Source organism: Garra rufa, chromosome 24 (assembly GCF_049309525.1).
Source record: "Garra rufa chromosome 24, GarRuf1.0, whole genome shotgun sequence".
NCBI lineage: Eukaryota > Metazoa > Chordata > Actinopteri > Cypriniformes > Cyprinidae > Garra > Garra rufa.
Window position 1 is genome coordinate 32,428,689 of NC_133384.1, and position 17,376 is coordinate 32,446,064.

General features: G+C 32.0%; 1 protein-coding gene across 1 annotated transcript in view; it reads left to right on the forward strand.

Moving 5' to 3' along the window:
• Nucleotides 1-5,403, forward strand: part of LOC141300166 (RB1-inducible coiled-coil protein 1-like) — a 28,828-nt gene extending 23,425 nt beyond the window's left edge. The window contains exons 18-23 of the mRNA XM_073830498.1: nucleotides 882-933; nucleotides 1,029-1,076; nucleotides 3,857-3,915; nucleotides 3,987-4,114; nucleotides 4,341-4,411; nucleotides 5,085-5,403. Of these exons, the coding sequence (XP_073686599.1) occupies nucleotides 882-933; nucleotides 1,029-1,076; nucleotides 3,857-3,915; nucleotides 3,987-4,114; nucleotides 4,341-4,411; nucleotides 5,085-5,162 (436 nt within the window). The 3' untranslated portion in view covers nucleotides 5,163-5,403. The remainder of the gene's footprint in view (nucleotides 1-881; nucleotides 934-1,028; nucleotides 1,077-3,856; nucleotides 3,916-3,986; nucleotides 4,115-4,340; nucleotides 4,412-5,084) is intronic.
• The last annotated feature ends 11,973 nt before the right edge of the window (nucleotides 5,404-17,376 follow it).

A 17,376-nucleotide genomic window follows, 5' to 3' on the forward strand; every position in this document is an offset into this window, starting at 1 on the left:
AAACAGAATTAGTGATTTATGCTTTTTGTAGTAAAGAAGCTACACATTTATTATAGATTTATAGATGTATATCTACAGACAGACGTATTTGAAAAAAAATATAAATTCTATAATTATTATATTAAAACATTTTAAAAATAATAACTGGAGTTAAGTTATATAGTTTGTAGTTTTTTTTTAAATAATTTGTGATTTTATATGCTTTTTGTAGTCAGATTTATAGATGTATATCTACAGACAGACTTTGTAAAAATTGTTATATAATTATTATATTAAAACATTTTTTTATAATAATAACAGAGCAGAGTTAAGTTATATAGTTTTTTAAAAGAATTATTGATTAATATGCTTTTTGTAGTCAAAAATCTACAAATTTGTTATAGATTTATAGATGTGACTTATTTGAAAAATTGTTATATTAAAACATTTCTTCAATAATAATAACAGTGGAGTTTAAAAGTTCTATAGTTTTTTAGTTCCTGAATAGAGTTAGTGTTTAATATGCTTCTTGTAGACACATTTATTATTGATACACACACACACACACACACACACACACACATATCATTTTATTATTCATTTTAATATGTCTAGCAGATAGGTAACACTTTATTTTAAGGTGGCCTTGTTACACGTTACATGTCCACACTATTATAATAACAATAAACTGCATGGAGAAAGGCGAGATTGTGTTTTGAAGATGTAGAAGTCTACAGCAGTTTCCTTTTCTGAATTAGAAATGTTGTTTTTAGTCTCCTCACATTAATGAAGTTCACTGCTCTTGTGTTTTTATTGGCTTTTAGAAAATTGTTCCATTTAAAGCTGTGCTGAATAAGTGAACTGTGTGATTTGTGACATTTATTTTGTGTATTTTGCTGCAGCGACAACTCTATGCTGTCTGAAGAGAAACAGCGCATACTGATTTTGGAAAGGGTAATTTACTTTTATTTTTAAATGTATTTCATATAGTATTTTATTGACAAATTTTAATCATTCCATTTCTTTATATGCATTATTTACTGTTTCAGACCTTACACATGAAGGAAGAAGAAAACAAAAGACTTAGTCAGAGATTGGTAAATATATCTGAGCTTACTTGTACATCAGTGTGTGTGTGCTTACAGTTTCAGCTCTTATATTTCATCTAAATAAGTGTTAAGTGCATGAGAACGTCATTTAACATTGTTTCAATTGATCGTCTGTATTTGTGTCCTTTGTGCCTGATCTCAGTTTATAATAGACCACTTGAACGGTCAATTAAAAGCAGTAATTAGTGACGGTAAATAGAACAATACACTCAATTAATGCAGGTCACCGATTGACACACAAACGCTAATGACATCCGTGTGATTCTGGAAAAAATAAAAAATAAAAATACTTAATGTATTAGTTTTTAGATTATATTATAAGCAAAAAACACTGTAGATATTCTGTCAACACTGTACTTTACGTTCCTGTTGTTAACTCGCACATTATCAGCAGTTAATTAAAACATGAGACTGTCTGATATAATTTAATTATATTTCCCCTGAGACTATTTCTGCAAATAGGTTTAATCTCTTTAGCAAAATTACAATCGCCGTCTTATTGGCCACGAGACGCATCTTATGAGACGTGTAACCCACACTTTAGAGTCCTGACAGCTCGGGGCAATTGAATATATTATATAATTATTATATTAAACATATTTTTTACAATAACAAGTGAAGATTTATATATATAAATGATATAGTTTGTAGTTTTTTAACAGAATTAGTGATCTACGCTTTTTGTAGTCAAAAATACACACGTTTATTATAGATTTATAGATATCTACAGATAAAATGATATATTATATAAGTATTATATTAAACATTTAAATAATAACAAGTGAAGATGATAAATTATATTGTTTGTAGTCCGAATTAGTCATTTATATACTTTTTGTAGTCAAAAATCTGTGTATATCTACATACTATATTCTATCGATATTCTATAATTATATTAAAACATTTTTTTAAAATAATAACAGTGGAGTTAATAAGTTATATAGTTTGTCATTTTTGAACAGAATTAGATGTATATGCTTTTTGTAGTCAAAAATCAACTTTATTTAAATTTATTATAGATTTATAGATGTATATCTACATATAGGCTTATTTGAAAAATAATATATTTTTTATTAAAATATATTTTAATAATAATAATAACTGGAATTAATCTAGTTTGTAGTTTTTGAATAGAATTAGTGATTTATATGCTTTTTGTAGTCTTATTTATAGATGCATATCTATAGACAGACATATTGAAAAATTATATAGCATATTGTTACATTAAAACATATTTTTTAATTATAATAAAAATAATAAGAGTTTTTGAACAGAATTAATGATTTATATGCTTTTGTAGTCAAAAATCAACAAATTTATTATAGATTTATAGATGTATATCTGCATATAGACTTATTTAAAAAATAATATATTATAATTTTTATTAAAATATTTTTTATTAATTATAATAATAACAGTTAAAATGTTGTAAAGTTTTGTGGTATTTAAACAGAATTAGTGATTTATGCTTTTTGTTGTCAAACATCTACACATTTATTATAGATTTATAGAAGTATATGAAAAGATAGACTTACTTGAAAATTATATATTGCTTAATTATTATAATAAACATATTTTAATAACAAGTGAAGATGATAAATTATATAGTGTGTCATTTTTTTAACAGAATTAGAGATTTATATTGCTTTTATTATTTTTTATTACAGATGTATATCTACAGATAGACTTATTTGAAAAATTATATGTTATATAATTATTACGTTAAAACATTTTTAAATGATAATATTAATAACAATGGAGTTAATAAGTTATATAGTTTGCGATTTTTGAACAGAATTAATGATTTATATGCTTTTTGTAATATAATATATTATAATTTTTATTAAAATAGTTTCTAATAATTATAATAATAATAACAGTTTAAAAAAAGTTGTGAAGTTTTGTAGTATTTGAACAGAATTAGTGATTTACGCTTTTTTTAGTCAAAAATCTACACAATTATTACAGATGTATAGATGTATATCTACAGACGGACTTATTTGAAAAATTATATATTCTATAATTATTATATTAAAACATTTTTAAATAATAATAATAATAGTTGAGTTATGTAGTTTGCAGTTTTTGAGTAGAATTTGTGATTTATATGCTTTTTGTAGTCAGATTTATAGATGTATATCTACAGACAGACTTTTTTTTTTAATTATATAGTTATATTAAAACATTTTGTAATAATAATAATAACGGAGTGGAGTTTTTGAACGCAATTCGTGATTTATATGCTTTTTGTAGTCAAAAATCCACAAATGTATTATAAATTTATAGATGTATATCTACAGACAGACTTATTTGAAGATTGTTATATAATTGTTATAGTAAAACATTTTTAAAAAATTACAATCGCTGTCCTGACAGCTCGGAGCAGATGAATTTAGTAAAAACAGCTCAGAAAACAACTACAGAGTGTTTCAACTTCTTATTTATTGTCTATGTATGTTATATACTTAGGCTACTGTTTTTTGTTCCTATTGTGTGTTTTGTCCATTTACTACCAATGCATGCTATTTAATCAACTGTTCTACTCCTTACCACTAGATGGCACACATACATTTGTTTTAGGTACTAACTCAGTCCTACAAGCTGTGAGATGGCAGGAGACATTTATGAGATTTAACAATGTTACATTTAAGCAAAACTGATTTTTTTTTTTGCAATACAGTGTATGCAGTTTTATTTTATATAACGATTGCAGAAAGTGCACACAGGAAATATTTACCAGTGTAATCATCTAACGATTTGTTTTACAGATGTCACAGAGTATGTCATCCGTCTCATCACGGCACTCGGAGAAAATCGCCATTCGAGAGTAAGTATTCTTGCGTATTAGCATTAATGATTTGAGCTGCCTGCCTCATTTGAAAATCCCTCTTTTTGTAGTTTTCAGGTGGGCGACTTGGTTCTCATAATCCTGGACGAGAGGCACGATAATTACGTTCTCTTCACCGTTGGTCCCACCCTTTATTTCCTGCACTCAGAGTCCCTCACTGCACTGGACCTCAAACCAGGTCAGTCATAGACATGAAGGGACAAATTAATTAAATATATTAGATTTCATAGATTTTTGCTTCAACGTGATGTTTTTTGCGTATTCTCAAATGCATTCTTATTTATTAATGTATCAACTGCATTTGTAAATTGCATTTTGTAATGTTTTAAACAAAAAGAGAATGCATTTTATTCCTGGTTTAATTTACAATATATACTAAAAATGCTTTTTTTTTTATTTTTTAGCGACAGGAGCAACAAGACGGCCGTGGGTTTTAGGAAAAGTCATGGAGAAGGAATATTGCCAAGCCAAAAAGGTAACCGTTATTCTCGTTATCATTCTATTATTATTTAACTGTTCTAAATGTGTTTTGTATTATCATATTTTTGTAAATAATTATATATGACTCAACACTTGCCTATTTAAAAAAAAAAATCTATTTTTGTTTAAATGTGTTAAAATAGATAGTTCTATTGCAAAACTTTAGGTCACCTTAAGTACTATATACTTGCATCAAATAAGTACAATGTACTTATTGTATTGCAAAACACTTTTGTTTCTATTAAGGTGGGTTATGGGTAGTGTTAGAGACAGGTTTGGTGGTATGGGTAGGTTTAAGGGTGGGTTAAGGTGTAAGGAATGGGTTTAAATTGTAGTGTAAAATTAATTACAGATGTAATTACATACAGGTTTTTACAAATATATAAATACAATGTAAAAACATATATGCACAATAAGTGCATTGTACCAAATTATTAATTTAAATGTAAGTACATAGTAGTTAAGGCTGCCTAATATAAAGTGGGACCAAAATTTCAGGCTGAAAATTTGTGCATTTAATTCTGTTTTGCTTTTAAAGCAGAAATGGTGTGTTTTCATAATCAGCTGCTAATCATTACTGCAGACACTTGTGTTAAGTTATCATTTTATTGATTTATTTTTAATATCATATTTTAAACGTGTCTCTTTTTGTCATTATCTGTCTCCAGGCCCAAAACCGGTTCAAAGTTCCTCTCGGCACCAAATTCTACAGAGTAAAGGCCGTGCCATGGAACAAGAAAGTGTAACCGTGTACAAATTGATCATAACGAGCTTGTTTTTACTGCTTTTTTTAAGCAAACCCGCTCTTTGTTTTTGTCAGAAAACAAAATAATTTCCCCTTTTTTTCACCTCTGTTGCAACCATTTTATCTCGTTTTTTTATACACAGAGGATTTGTAAATGTGGACCAAATGATTCTAACTTTATCGCGGCGTTGCCTCCACGTCCGGAATTCTGTAAAATGAACAAAACGTATTTGGATGTTACATATTAGTTCGTCATTAATATTAAGCTCGGGTTTTGGGAGGGAAGGGAAGGGGAGGGGACGCACTATCACGATCCGCTTACTTATTTCAGGAGGTTATGAAAATATACATTTATTGTAAATGTTACCAGAGGAATGGTCATGGCATGCGTATAGATAATATTTTCTTTAATTTACTTAATATGTCTGGATATGCGTCGTAGTCGGAGGTATCAGTATAAAAACCTGCTGATTGTTACTCGCAGCGCACTCGCAGTACGACCCGCCTGTTTATTATGACGTACGTTGGGCCTCGCAATCCTTCAGATGCACTTTCGGGGGAAAAAAAAAAGATTCAAAAGGGAGGTTCGTGCTGTTGAAAAAAAACAAGCGTCAGAAGAGAAAGCAGCACATATCTTCCCTCAGTTGTAGGATGTTGAAATATAGAAAGTAATATTTCATGTTTGTGAATGTGTGTCCTTATTGAATTTAACGACGACATTGTATATTATTCATCAGATCACACACAGTAACAAAAAATGACTGTATTGTAAAAGAATTTAGAGTTTTCGAAACAATAAAGGTTTGATCCCAAAGTCCTCGCAGTTGGATTCAATTACCCACAGGGCTTTATATTGCGGATGTATTGGAATAGTTTGATTTTTATTCGCCGTACCTTTGAGAAACAAATGCATTTCAAAGCTTTTTTTTTTTTTTTTAGTTGAATCAAAATTTGGCCTTGATGCTTGAAGATTTTCCCATTAACATGCGTTCTCCGGTTGAGTTGGGTTCCGGCTGCAAGAGCTTTCTGAGTGGAAAATATGCTCTGAAAGGGTTTTTCTCGTTCAAAGATTTTAGACCCAAAAATATGCCCCCGATTCTGTCTCTCCTCCTATGCAAATGCACGCACCGCTATGATTGTAAGTACTTGTTTACATAAGTTTCGCAATCATCGCCTATTGATGCTCTTGAGTCACTGGCAACACTTCCAACCGAGCAGAACGGAAGATTTTAAAAGAATTACGCCTCTATTGTGTCAACTAAACTAATGAATGGCAAACAAGCCCATACATGTCAGGAATTAATGGGATCCATTTTATTGCTATTGTCTATCACTTACGTAACGCGTTGGGTCTAAAATTAACCGAGTGCCGGCGAGGTACGGCGGTTGAGGGAATTATTCCCAACTTAGAGGTTTTTCTCTTTCGGCTCGGTCCTTGTCGAATGTTGGCTTTTGTGGGGGCATTAGCTACTGTCGTGTGCTAGCGTTGGCACGGCGTCGCACGCAACAGACTTCAAAAGGGCTTCGATCGGGGCCCGGGAACGGTATTACCCTCTTGGAGGAGCACGGCACACCAACATCACTTTCCCAGTTCACAGCGGGGAGCATAGCAGCTCTCCGCCGAGCCTTCGGTACCATGTGGGCCTAGGGGTGTTTCGGCAATGTTTTGCTTTATTTGCTCCGTTTAGCATAAGTCGGCTGTCACATTTGGATGGCGTTTTCATAAATTGATGGTGTGATTCGTAGTATCTCGGGACAGGCCTGAATGACTAAACGCGAGATGCTGAGGTTGCTGGTGAAGGAGAACCATGTGGAATGGACAGCCTCTCAGTGTAAATGTTTACAGCCCCCTACTGTGGAGCCGGGACTTACCCGTGCTAGACACCACGGAGCTCGGCGCTGGTGTGACATCGTTCCAAACGGTGTTTGCTTCACCAAAAAGCTGATAATATACTCAATTAACAGTCGGATGACAATGCACGTGGCTTGTAAGATTTTGTGGAGCTTTTATTTGAGCAGATAGTCAGCAGAGGTAGTCATTTTTAAACTGCAGTCTTTAAAATACAGGTTCTTTTTTGGAATGAATAGTTTCATGAAGCACCTTTTGAAGGTTCTTTAAAGGTTATTAATGTTTTTCACACTTAGAAAAAAATGGTATTTTAAGGACTGCTCACTGAAAGGTTCTTTGGGGAACGAAAAATGGTGCTTTTGTGGCATCGCTGCAATAAAAACCCATTATAGAATCAATATTTTTAGTAAAAAATAATAATTAAATTTTTTTTTTAATCAATAGACTTGTAATTTAAGGAAGATTTCTATTAAATTAAATTATATTATTTTTATTTTTTACACAGAATGGAAATAACGAGCTGAAGTTAGTAGTTTCTCTTTTAGTTTACATTAAGACTAAAAATCTAATTTTATTATTTTCAAGCCATGTTTTGACAAGCTGATATTGTAAAATTTTACATTTTATCAAACAGTAGGCAATCTTTAAAGGTTATTAAAATGTTTTTCACACTTAGAAAAAAATGGATATTTTAAGGACTGTTCAATAAGGTTCTTTGAGGAACAAAAATGGGAACCAAAAACCCATAAAAAATAATTTTAGTAAAAAAATCAATAGACTTGTAATTTAAGGAAGATTTCTAATAAATTAAATGTTTTTTTTTTTACACAGAATGGAAATAAAGAGCTGAAGTAAGTAGTAGAAGTAATTTCTCTTTTAGTTTACCTTAATATTTTCAAGCCATGTTTTGACAAGCTGATATTGTAAAATGTGATTATTTTTTACATTTTATCAAACAGTAGACAATCTTTCAAAGTGGGCTTTGTTTTGTAACTAGTATTACAAAAACAGTTTTATCCAATGTCCAAAATTCACTTTTATTTGTAGTTTTATTTATTTGTAGGTAGTTTTTAAACAGATTATTTTTTGTAATTAATGGTTTTATGAAGCACCTTTAACATTCATGGTATCTTTCCATTCCACAAAAGGTTCTTTAAAGAATATTAACATGTTTTTCACACTTAGAAAATATTGGGTATTTTAAGGACTGTTCAAAAATGATTCTTTTATGGCACCGCTGCAATAAAATCCCATTATAGAACCATTATTTTTTAGTAAAAAATACAAAAAAATAATTAAAAACATTAATAGACTTGTATTATAATTTAAGGAAGAGTTCTAATAAATTATATACATATATATATATATTTTTTTTTATTTTTTATTTTTTTTTACACAGATTGGAAATAAAGAACTGAAGAAGTAGAAGTCATTTTTCTTTTAGTGTACATTAAGACTAAAAATAGCATTTTAATATTTTCAAGCCATGTTTTGACAAGCTGATATTGTGAAATGTGATTATTTTTAACATTTTATCAAACAGTCAATCTTTCAAAGTGAGCTTTACTTAAAAAAATTAATAGACCTGTATTGTAATTTAAAAAAGTATTTCTATTAAATTAAATGTTATTATTTATTTTTTTTTACACAGAATGGAAATAAAGAGCTGAAGTTAGTAATTTCTCTTTTAGCTTACATTAAGACTAAAAATATAATTTGAATATTTTCAAGCCACGTTTGACAAGCTGATATTGTAAAGTATGATTATTTTTTGCATTTTATTAAACAGTAGGCAGTCTTTCAAAGTGAGCTTTGTTTTGTAACTAGTTTTACAAAAACAGTTTATCCAGTGTTACTCACTTTTATTTGTGCAGAGGTAGTTTTTAAACAGCACTCTTTAAAATAAAGTTTTTTTTTTTTTTTTTTAATTAATGGTTTTACGAAGCACCTTTAACATTCATGGAATCTTTCCATTCCAGAAATGTTTCTTTAGGGGTTATTAAAATGTTTTTCACACTTGGTATTTTAAGGACTGTTCAAAAATGGTTATTTTATGGCATCGCTGCAATAAAATCCCAGAACCATTATTCTTTGTAAAAAATAATAATACAAAAAATTTATTTAATAAATTAATAGACTTGTATTGTAATTTAGGGACGATTTATAATAAATTTAAATATATTATTAAAAAATTTTTTTACACAAAATGGTAAAAAAAGTTTCTCTGTTAGTTTACATTAAGACTAAAATATAATTTTAATATTTTCAAGCCACGTTTTGACAAGCTGATAGTATTACAAAACAGTTTATCCAGTGTTATTTTCCCTCCAAAATAATGTCACTTCCTGTTGCATAATGAATTTTGTAAGGTAAGGGATTTTATAAAAGACAAACAGGATGGAAAGTGATATCTAGGCCACATGGCAAATTTATTATGCATTTATTATCAAGTAAATCAATATTTAAAAAATGTGACCCTTGACCACAAAACTAGTCATAAGTAGCATTGGTATATATTGGTCAAAATGATCAATTTTTCTTTTTTTGCCAAACATCATTAGCAGATTAAGTAAATTATATGACGATATTTTGTTTTCAAATTTTTTAATTAGTAACATTCATTTGGATAACTTTAAAGGTGATTTCTCTCTCTCTCTGTGTATATATATATTTTTTTTTTTTTGCACACTCTAATTGCAGATTTTCAACCATTTAGTCAAAAGTTTTTTTTAAACCATCTCTTTCTTACTTTTTATAATCTAAGAACCTTTTTTGAATAGGTTCTTCAGATGTTAAAGGTTCTTTATGGAACCATTTAGACAAAAAGTTTCTTCTATGGCATCGTAAAGCATCTTTATTTTTAAGTTTAGTTGTATCTCAGACAGATATTGTCATATCCTAACAAACAATACATCAATGGAAAGCTTTCAGAATATGTATACAAATTATTATTTTTTAACCCCTTCAGACCCTGCGTCCATTGGAATGGACATCACATGATTATTTTGTTTAAACCAATACAATTTTATGTTTTTATAATATGAGCAATGCCTAGTCACTGATTGGTCCCTGATCAACCAATCACAACAAAGATATGACTCCTAACTTAATCTGATAGAGCTACAGGCATCACAAAAGAGAGACATGATAACCAACTAGACAGGAAGAGGAGGAAGCCCACATTTGACCTTTTATATGCAGAGTTATGTTAATGGTAGCCTCATCAACTTGCATCTATTGTACAATTAAGTCTATCAAATGATAATATTCAAAGTTATTTTGAAGATCTTTCAGATTTGCAGAACACAGGATTTTTTTTTCAAATGCAATGTCCATCACAATGGACATCAGGTCTTAAGAGATATTAAAAAATTTTGATTTTTTTTTTTCTTCAGACCCGGCGGCCATTGTAGTGGACATTAGAAAAATCTAATAAAAAATTAGTTTTTTAGACTCATTTATATGTTGGAGAAGAGCGAATATCAAGTGGGTAAAAAATTTTTGGTTCAGTGAACAAAATTCAGGTCTGAAGGGGTTAATTACCCTTTTGACTGGTTTTGTGGTATACAGGATCACAAATGTTTTTTTTTAAAGTGATACATTTAAAAAAAACACAAAAACATCAAATCTTTCATAATAAATTGCCAGTTTTTCATGTTAGAAATGTAGCATCTGAGGGAAAAATTACAAGGTGCCATCAAAACAAAAGGTAACCTCTTAAGCTTACTTTACTGTGATAATAGCAGTAAACTGTGATTTGCATCAATTACTATTGTGGGTTTAATTTTTCATCAAGTATGTACTGTGTATATATAAGATGTATGATGAGGAAATGAAAATGTTCTGCTTATTAGGAAAGATCCAGAAACAGGACATCAGATGAGAAGAACTCTCTCTAAACCAAGGCAAGTACATTGTTGCATTTATGCAATGACTTCTATGATTTATGTAGACACAACATGATGCGCCATGCAGTTATCATCTAAAATAACGCAGTAACTACATCATGATTGACTTGATATCGGTATCACACTGTTTTCTCTAAATCGGAGCATAGTTGAGTCAAACACAGAACAGATCATAGTCTATGAGACATAAATTTAGTCATAATTTAATTTTTTGACTAAATCTGTATTTGCTCTGTTTTGAAATTGCTTGGCACTGTCATTTTTGGTAATTTTTGCAGCATGAATTGTAATTGATACATCTTTGTAGAAATGATTCAATGGTGAAAAGTCCATAAAACAAGTTGTTTTTAGCTTTCTTAATTTTTCAGTACCAGTAATGTGTGTAAATAGGGTCCATTTTGATTGACTCTTAAGCTGATTAGGTTATATTTGATATGTGTGGCTATCTTAGTAATGAACTAAGTATAAAAATATGATCATTTATTAACGTCAGCTGCTGTCAGAGTAGATTTGAGATATTTTGACTGCAATCTTGCCCTGTTTAAGGCCTATAATAACGCCTATTACAAAACTACATAAAACAGCTGTCAACTAATATCCTGCCATTGCTAGTCGATAATGGAGATGGAGCTTTTAGAGGTTTTGAGTGGAAAATGATCTGCGCTCAGTGTGTCAACACATCAGAATGAAGAAATTAAACAACATTTTATTCTTTACATAAGAGATGAGACCTGGAAATAGCTATAATTCCATCAAATTTCCTTCTTTGTGTGTGGAAATTGAGCAACAGATTTTGCCTCTGTAATATACAGCCCCTCAAAAGATTCTTTTATTGCCGCTCACATTCAAAACGATCATTAAACAGACATGTTTCATTCGCCTCGAGTGCCTCTACTCAAGATGGAGGATTGTACGTTCCCTGGTAAGAGATAAACGTTAAAAAGCAAGTGTCATGTGTTATTGAGAAAAGAAGCAGTAGGCCTATGTGATATTCAGTTATTCAGTTCTCTTAAATTGTCTATCAGAGCCATACAAACACCTTTTTTCATCTTTAAATTATGTTTTAGACTTTTAGTGCCACGCAGGAATCTGCGATTAATCCAAGCAATTCAGGAATTCAGATCTAAATAAACTTGGACCTAATCCCCTTAGATGTTTATTACAATAAATCTCACACAAAATGATGTGTGTGATTTCTGTATTACTAGCTTTGTATTGCTCAAATAAATCATGGAACTGTTATCAAACAAGTTTCCTGAACATTCTTAATGTTTGCCATTGGTCAGTCTACAGTTAGCCCCACCTCCAGACTCCCGTCTTTGGTTGATACAGTTATCTAGCGCTAGCTGGACCAAATAGTCAACTAATACAAATGCTTATAGATCTTATAGTCACCGTTATATGTTGACAGCAATATTTAAAGAAAAAAAAAAAAAACAGTACGTTCAATGGATGCTGTTGTTTTATTTTCTGGGTCTCTTACGAAAAAAATTAACTATGGTTTTACCACAAATAAAACAAATTTAAATAAAAACATGGTTTTGCTATACTAACTATAGTTTAACCATGGTATTTCTTGTAGGAAAACTGCAGGTAATCAATCTGTCAAGAAAACATGTTTACTACACTTTCACTACAATAAAACCATGGTTCATTTTCATAAGGGGTAGACAGAATCTCCATAAAACACTTCTGAAAGTTGCGAGTTGCAAAAATTATGCTATCCGGGACCTTTATACAGTGCTTGGCATTGTAAACACTGTCTATCTTCATAGCCTCGATTTCATCAGTGCTAAATTAAAAATGCAGCCTAACCTGACTAAGATATATAGTTGTTTTTTTGTGGGATAAACTAAAGTATTCTAACATGGATTTTTTTTTATTTCCGTACATAAAATAAATAATCACGACTGATCATGGACATGCTACTCCTCTATTTGATAATGAATCAAGAATAATTCAACAAAATTAATTTTGACACTATACCGGGACATTTCGCGATCTGCCATTTCCCTCAAAACAAGCTCACTTTCATTTTCCTCATATTTTGCTCAACCGTCAATATCGCGTTTGACTTATGGATTTTAGTAAAAATTGCCTCAGAGGACTTAAGTATTAATGCCAGTATACACTGTAACGGACTATATTTTCCTCTCAGTGGAAGCTTGAACATATTCAAGGTAAGATTATAAAATAAGACATGAACTCAAACTCCTTCATGGGTTTACAAGACAAACTGCAGGTTATACAAATGGTAATCAATATGTTAAAAAAAAAAACACGTTTACACTTTCACTGCAAAAAAAACATGGTTAATTTTCATAAGGGGTAGACAGAAACTCTATAAAACACTTCTGAAAGTTGCGAGTTGCAAAAATGATGCTACAGTATCTAGGACCTTTATACAGTGCTTGGCTATCCTCAATCCTCACAGCCTCGATTTCGTCCGTGCTAAAATAAAAATGCCGCCTAACCTGATATAGCTGGTTTTTTGTATGTTAACCTTAGATAAAATAAATTATTCTAACATGGAAAAAAACTTTTATTTCAGTACATAAAATAGATAAGCAGGACTGATCATGGAAATGCTACTAGTCCATTTGATAATAAATCAAGAATAATTCAACAAAATTAATTTTGACACTATAGACGTTTTTCCTGAACACGGAAGTAAGTCCAACTCTTAACTGAAAGAATGCTTTGCATTTCCGGTCTGCATTGTTTCTAGTCAAATTAGGGTATATTCCGAGCTAATAAACTAATGTTAAACCTATTAAAATGTTTTTAAAAAGCACATGGCTCCATAGCGCCATCACTTGGCAATGTCGCAATGATTTGTCAGTGCCTCACTTTAATGAGTGTGTAGATGACACGAAGCAGCGGACGTTAGCTACATTAAAAACAGATGGACGCTATTTGAATGGGTTCCTATGGAAACCGGAACAGAAAAGCATTCAATCTGACGTTAGAATTCGTAATGGCGGCGCTCATCGTTTACTCAGGAAAAAGGTCTATACCGCGACATTTCGTGATCTGCGATTTCCCTCAAAACAAGCTCATCAGGGTAACGAAATTGGCGCCACTTTAATTTTCCTCATATTTTGCGCAACCGTCGATATCGCGTTTCAATTATGGATTTTAGTAAAAAATTACCTCAGAGGACTTAAGTATTAATGCCTGTAATAATACACTGTAACAGACTATATTTTCCTCTCAGCGGAAGCTTGAACATATTCCAGGTAAGATTATAAAATGAGACATGAATTTAAATTAATATACTCTTTCATGGGTTTACAAGACAAACTGCAGGTTATACAAATGGTAATCGATATGTAAAAAAAAAAAAAAACCATGGTTAATTTTCATAAGGGGTGAACAGAATCTCCATAAAAGACTTCCGAAAGTTGCGAGTTGCAAAAATTATGCTATCTAGGACCTTTATACAGTGCTTGGCATTGTAAAGAATGTCTTTCCTCAGCCTCGATTTCATCCGTGCTAAATTAAAAATGCCGCCTAACCTGACTACGATATATAGTTGTTTTTTGTATGTTAACCTGGGATAAAATAAAGTATTCTAACATGGAAAACCCTTTTATTTCATTACATAAAATAGATAAACACGACTGATCATGGAAATGCTACTCATATATTTGATAATAAATCAAGAATAATTCAACAAAATTAATTTTGACACTATACCGCGACATTTCGTGATCTGCGATTTCCCTCAAAACAAGCTCATCAGGGTAACGAAATTGGCGCCACTTTCATTTTCCTCATATTTTGCGCAACCGTCAATATCGCGTTTCAATTATGGATTGTAGTAAAAAATTACCTCAGAGGACTTAAGTATTAATGCCTGTAATAATACACTGTAACAGACTATATTTTCCTCTCAGTGGAAGCTTGAACATATTCAAGGTAAGATTATAAAATGAGACATGAACTTAAATTAATACTCTTTCATGGGTTTACAAGACAAACTGCAGGTTATACAAATGGTAATCGATATGTCAAAAAAAAAAAAAAAACATGGTTACTACACTTTCACTACAAAACCATGGTTAATTTTCATAAGGTGAACAGAATCTCCATAAAAGACTTCCGAAAGTTGCGAGTTGCAAAAATTATGCTATCTAGGACCTTTATACAGTGCTTGGCTATCCTCAATCGTCACAGCCTCGATTTCGTCCGTGCTAAAATAAAAATGCCGCCTAACCTGACTAAGATATATAGGCCTAGTTGTTTTTTGTATGTTAACCTGGGATAAAATAAAGTATTCTAACATGGAAAACCCTTTTATTTCAGTACATAAAATAGATAAACACGACTGATCATGGAAAATGCTACTGGTATATTTGATAATAAATCAAGAATAATTCAACAAAATTAATTGTGACACTATACCGCGACATTTCGAGCTCATCCGGGTAACGAAGTTGGCGCCACTGTCATTTTCCTTACATTTTGCCGAACCGTCAATATCGCGTTTCACTCATGGATTGTAGTAAAAAATTGCCTCAGAGGAAGTATTAATGCCAGTAATAATACACTGTAACTGACTATTTTGCTTCTCAGTGGAAGCTTGAACATAAGGTAAGATTATAAAATGATGAACTCAAATTATTAAACTCCTTCAGAATGTTACAAGACAAATTCGCATAGCTTCTGAATGTTTATCATCTTGTTGTGGTTTATTTAGCAGATTAGTGTCTATATAATCTAAAGTCTAATTAGTTATAAATCATCGAGTGCGTCGTTATATGCTCACCGCAACAGGATGAACCGCTGCTGGTCACAGAAACGCCACATGATTCTCACCTTTTGCGTCTTGTGTGAACGTGGCTTGTGTCCACATGATGACAGAAGGTGTAATGCCTCAGCTTGTAATAATATATCATTACAGCGTGCTCATCAAGCACTGCAATATGTGCCGCAAATATTTATACATTTGCAAGTTAAACGTTCCGTTTCAAATGCGGCATTTGTAGAGTTTATATTAAGATACTTTTCGTGTCGCAGACAAAGATCATCGTGCGTGTTTGTGTGTGTGTGTGTGTCAGCCAGATTGACAGACCGTAGGATATAGCGTGATATTTGGTGCCATGGAAGAGAATAGAATATGTATTCACACCACACCAGATGATTCAGTTGATCAAACTCTGGAAAAAAGCTCGTCGTTTTGATTGGCAGCCAAAGAGAGTTTCATTTTAGTACATTCTGTACATGGTTCTGTATATGCATGTTATGGCCAAGAATGTAATGTGCAAAGTTAAATAGGCGAATTGCAGATGTTTTTAGCCATGAAGCAAATAAATATTTTCAAACTACCGAGGAAAAAACGATTATAGAGTGAACTTGGCAAAAAGATCTCATGTTTCATCTGTCGTAATCGCTCTTGCTCTTTGACAAGTTGCAGATATCTGCTGGTGATATCTGGCGAAGGAAAATGGACGCTAGCTTCCCGCGTTTTTGCAGCCGGAAGGAATGACACCGGCTTTGATGGACTGTATAGCTTTTTTGAGATGAGCCTCTTTATGCCGCTTGCAGTTCCATTATGGCTTTGTTGGAAAGCTTGTTTACCTGCTGATAACATACACTGGTGGATTGAGGAGCAGCGATCCAGAGCTCGCTGCCAGAGTCACTCAAGTCTCATTGTATGGCGGGAAGAGAAGAATGCCGTGTTTACGCGAGGGGGGGCCGCACATGCTAAATGTGAAATCAAACTATAGGACCAATAAGAGATGTGCACAACTTTGCCAAGTTTTTATTTTTAGCCGGCGGGTTGCAGCGGAAAGCTTACGAGCGCTGAGGTGGATGCGTACCTCCAGTCGCCCTCGTTTTACGGTCGTTTAATCTGTACATGTCGACAGATTTTCAGGCTTTTCAGTTTTCTAATTGAAAACGTGGAAAAAATGCAAATGTGATTAAAACGCACACTAGCAATCGTTGTTCTCGGTTGTGTTTTAATAAAAATTGCCGAGGCCGGGATGATTTCAAAGCACAGTCCTACGTGACATGTTTTGTCCTCGGTAACATGCGGTGTATCACCCTTGGCAGGAAACGGAATCCAGTAGTCGTGGATGAAATGCGCTCACGAGGATTTCAAGTGCACAAAGTTGCCACTATTTTGGATTACGTTTTTATAAGAAAGCACCCCAAAAGCGTGGAACAGGCCTACAAGCCACATTTTGTAATGTGACACATTTAAAGTGAAACTAGAAATTTGTATGTAGGACAAGACTGGATTTTAGCCATTTGGAATGGATTGAATGGTGAACATGTGGTTGGGGGAGGGGTTTAAAATGAGGGCTTTGTGACATCATCCAAAACATAAAGTCATTTTTTTTTTCTCTGATAAATTGTTTCCATTCAGAACAGATCTAGTAATTAAAGTAATTTTAGGGACAAAATTGATTTTATTTGCACAAAGTCCTAACAACAAAACCCGAAAAGCA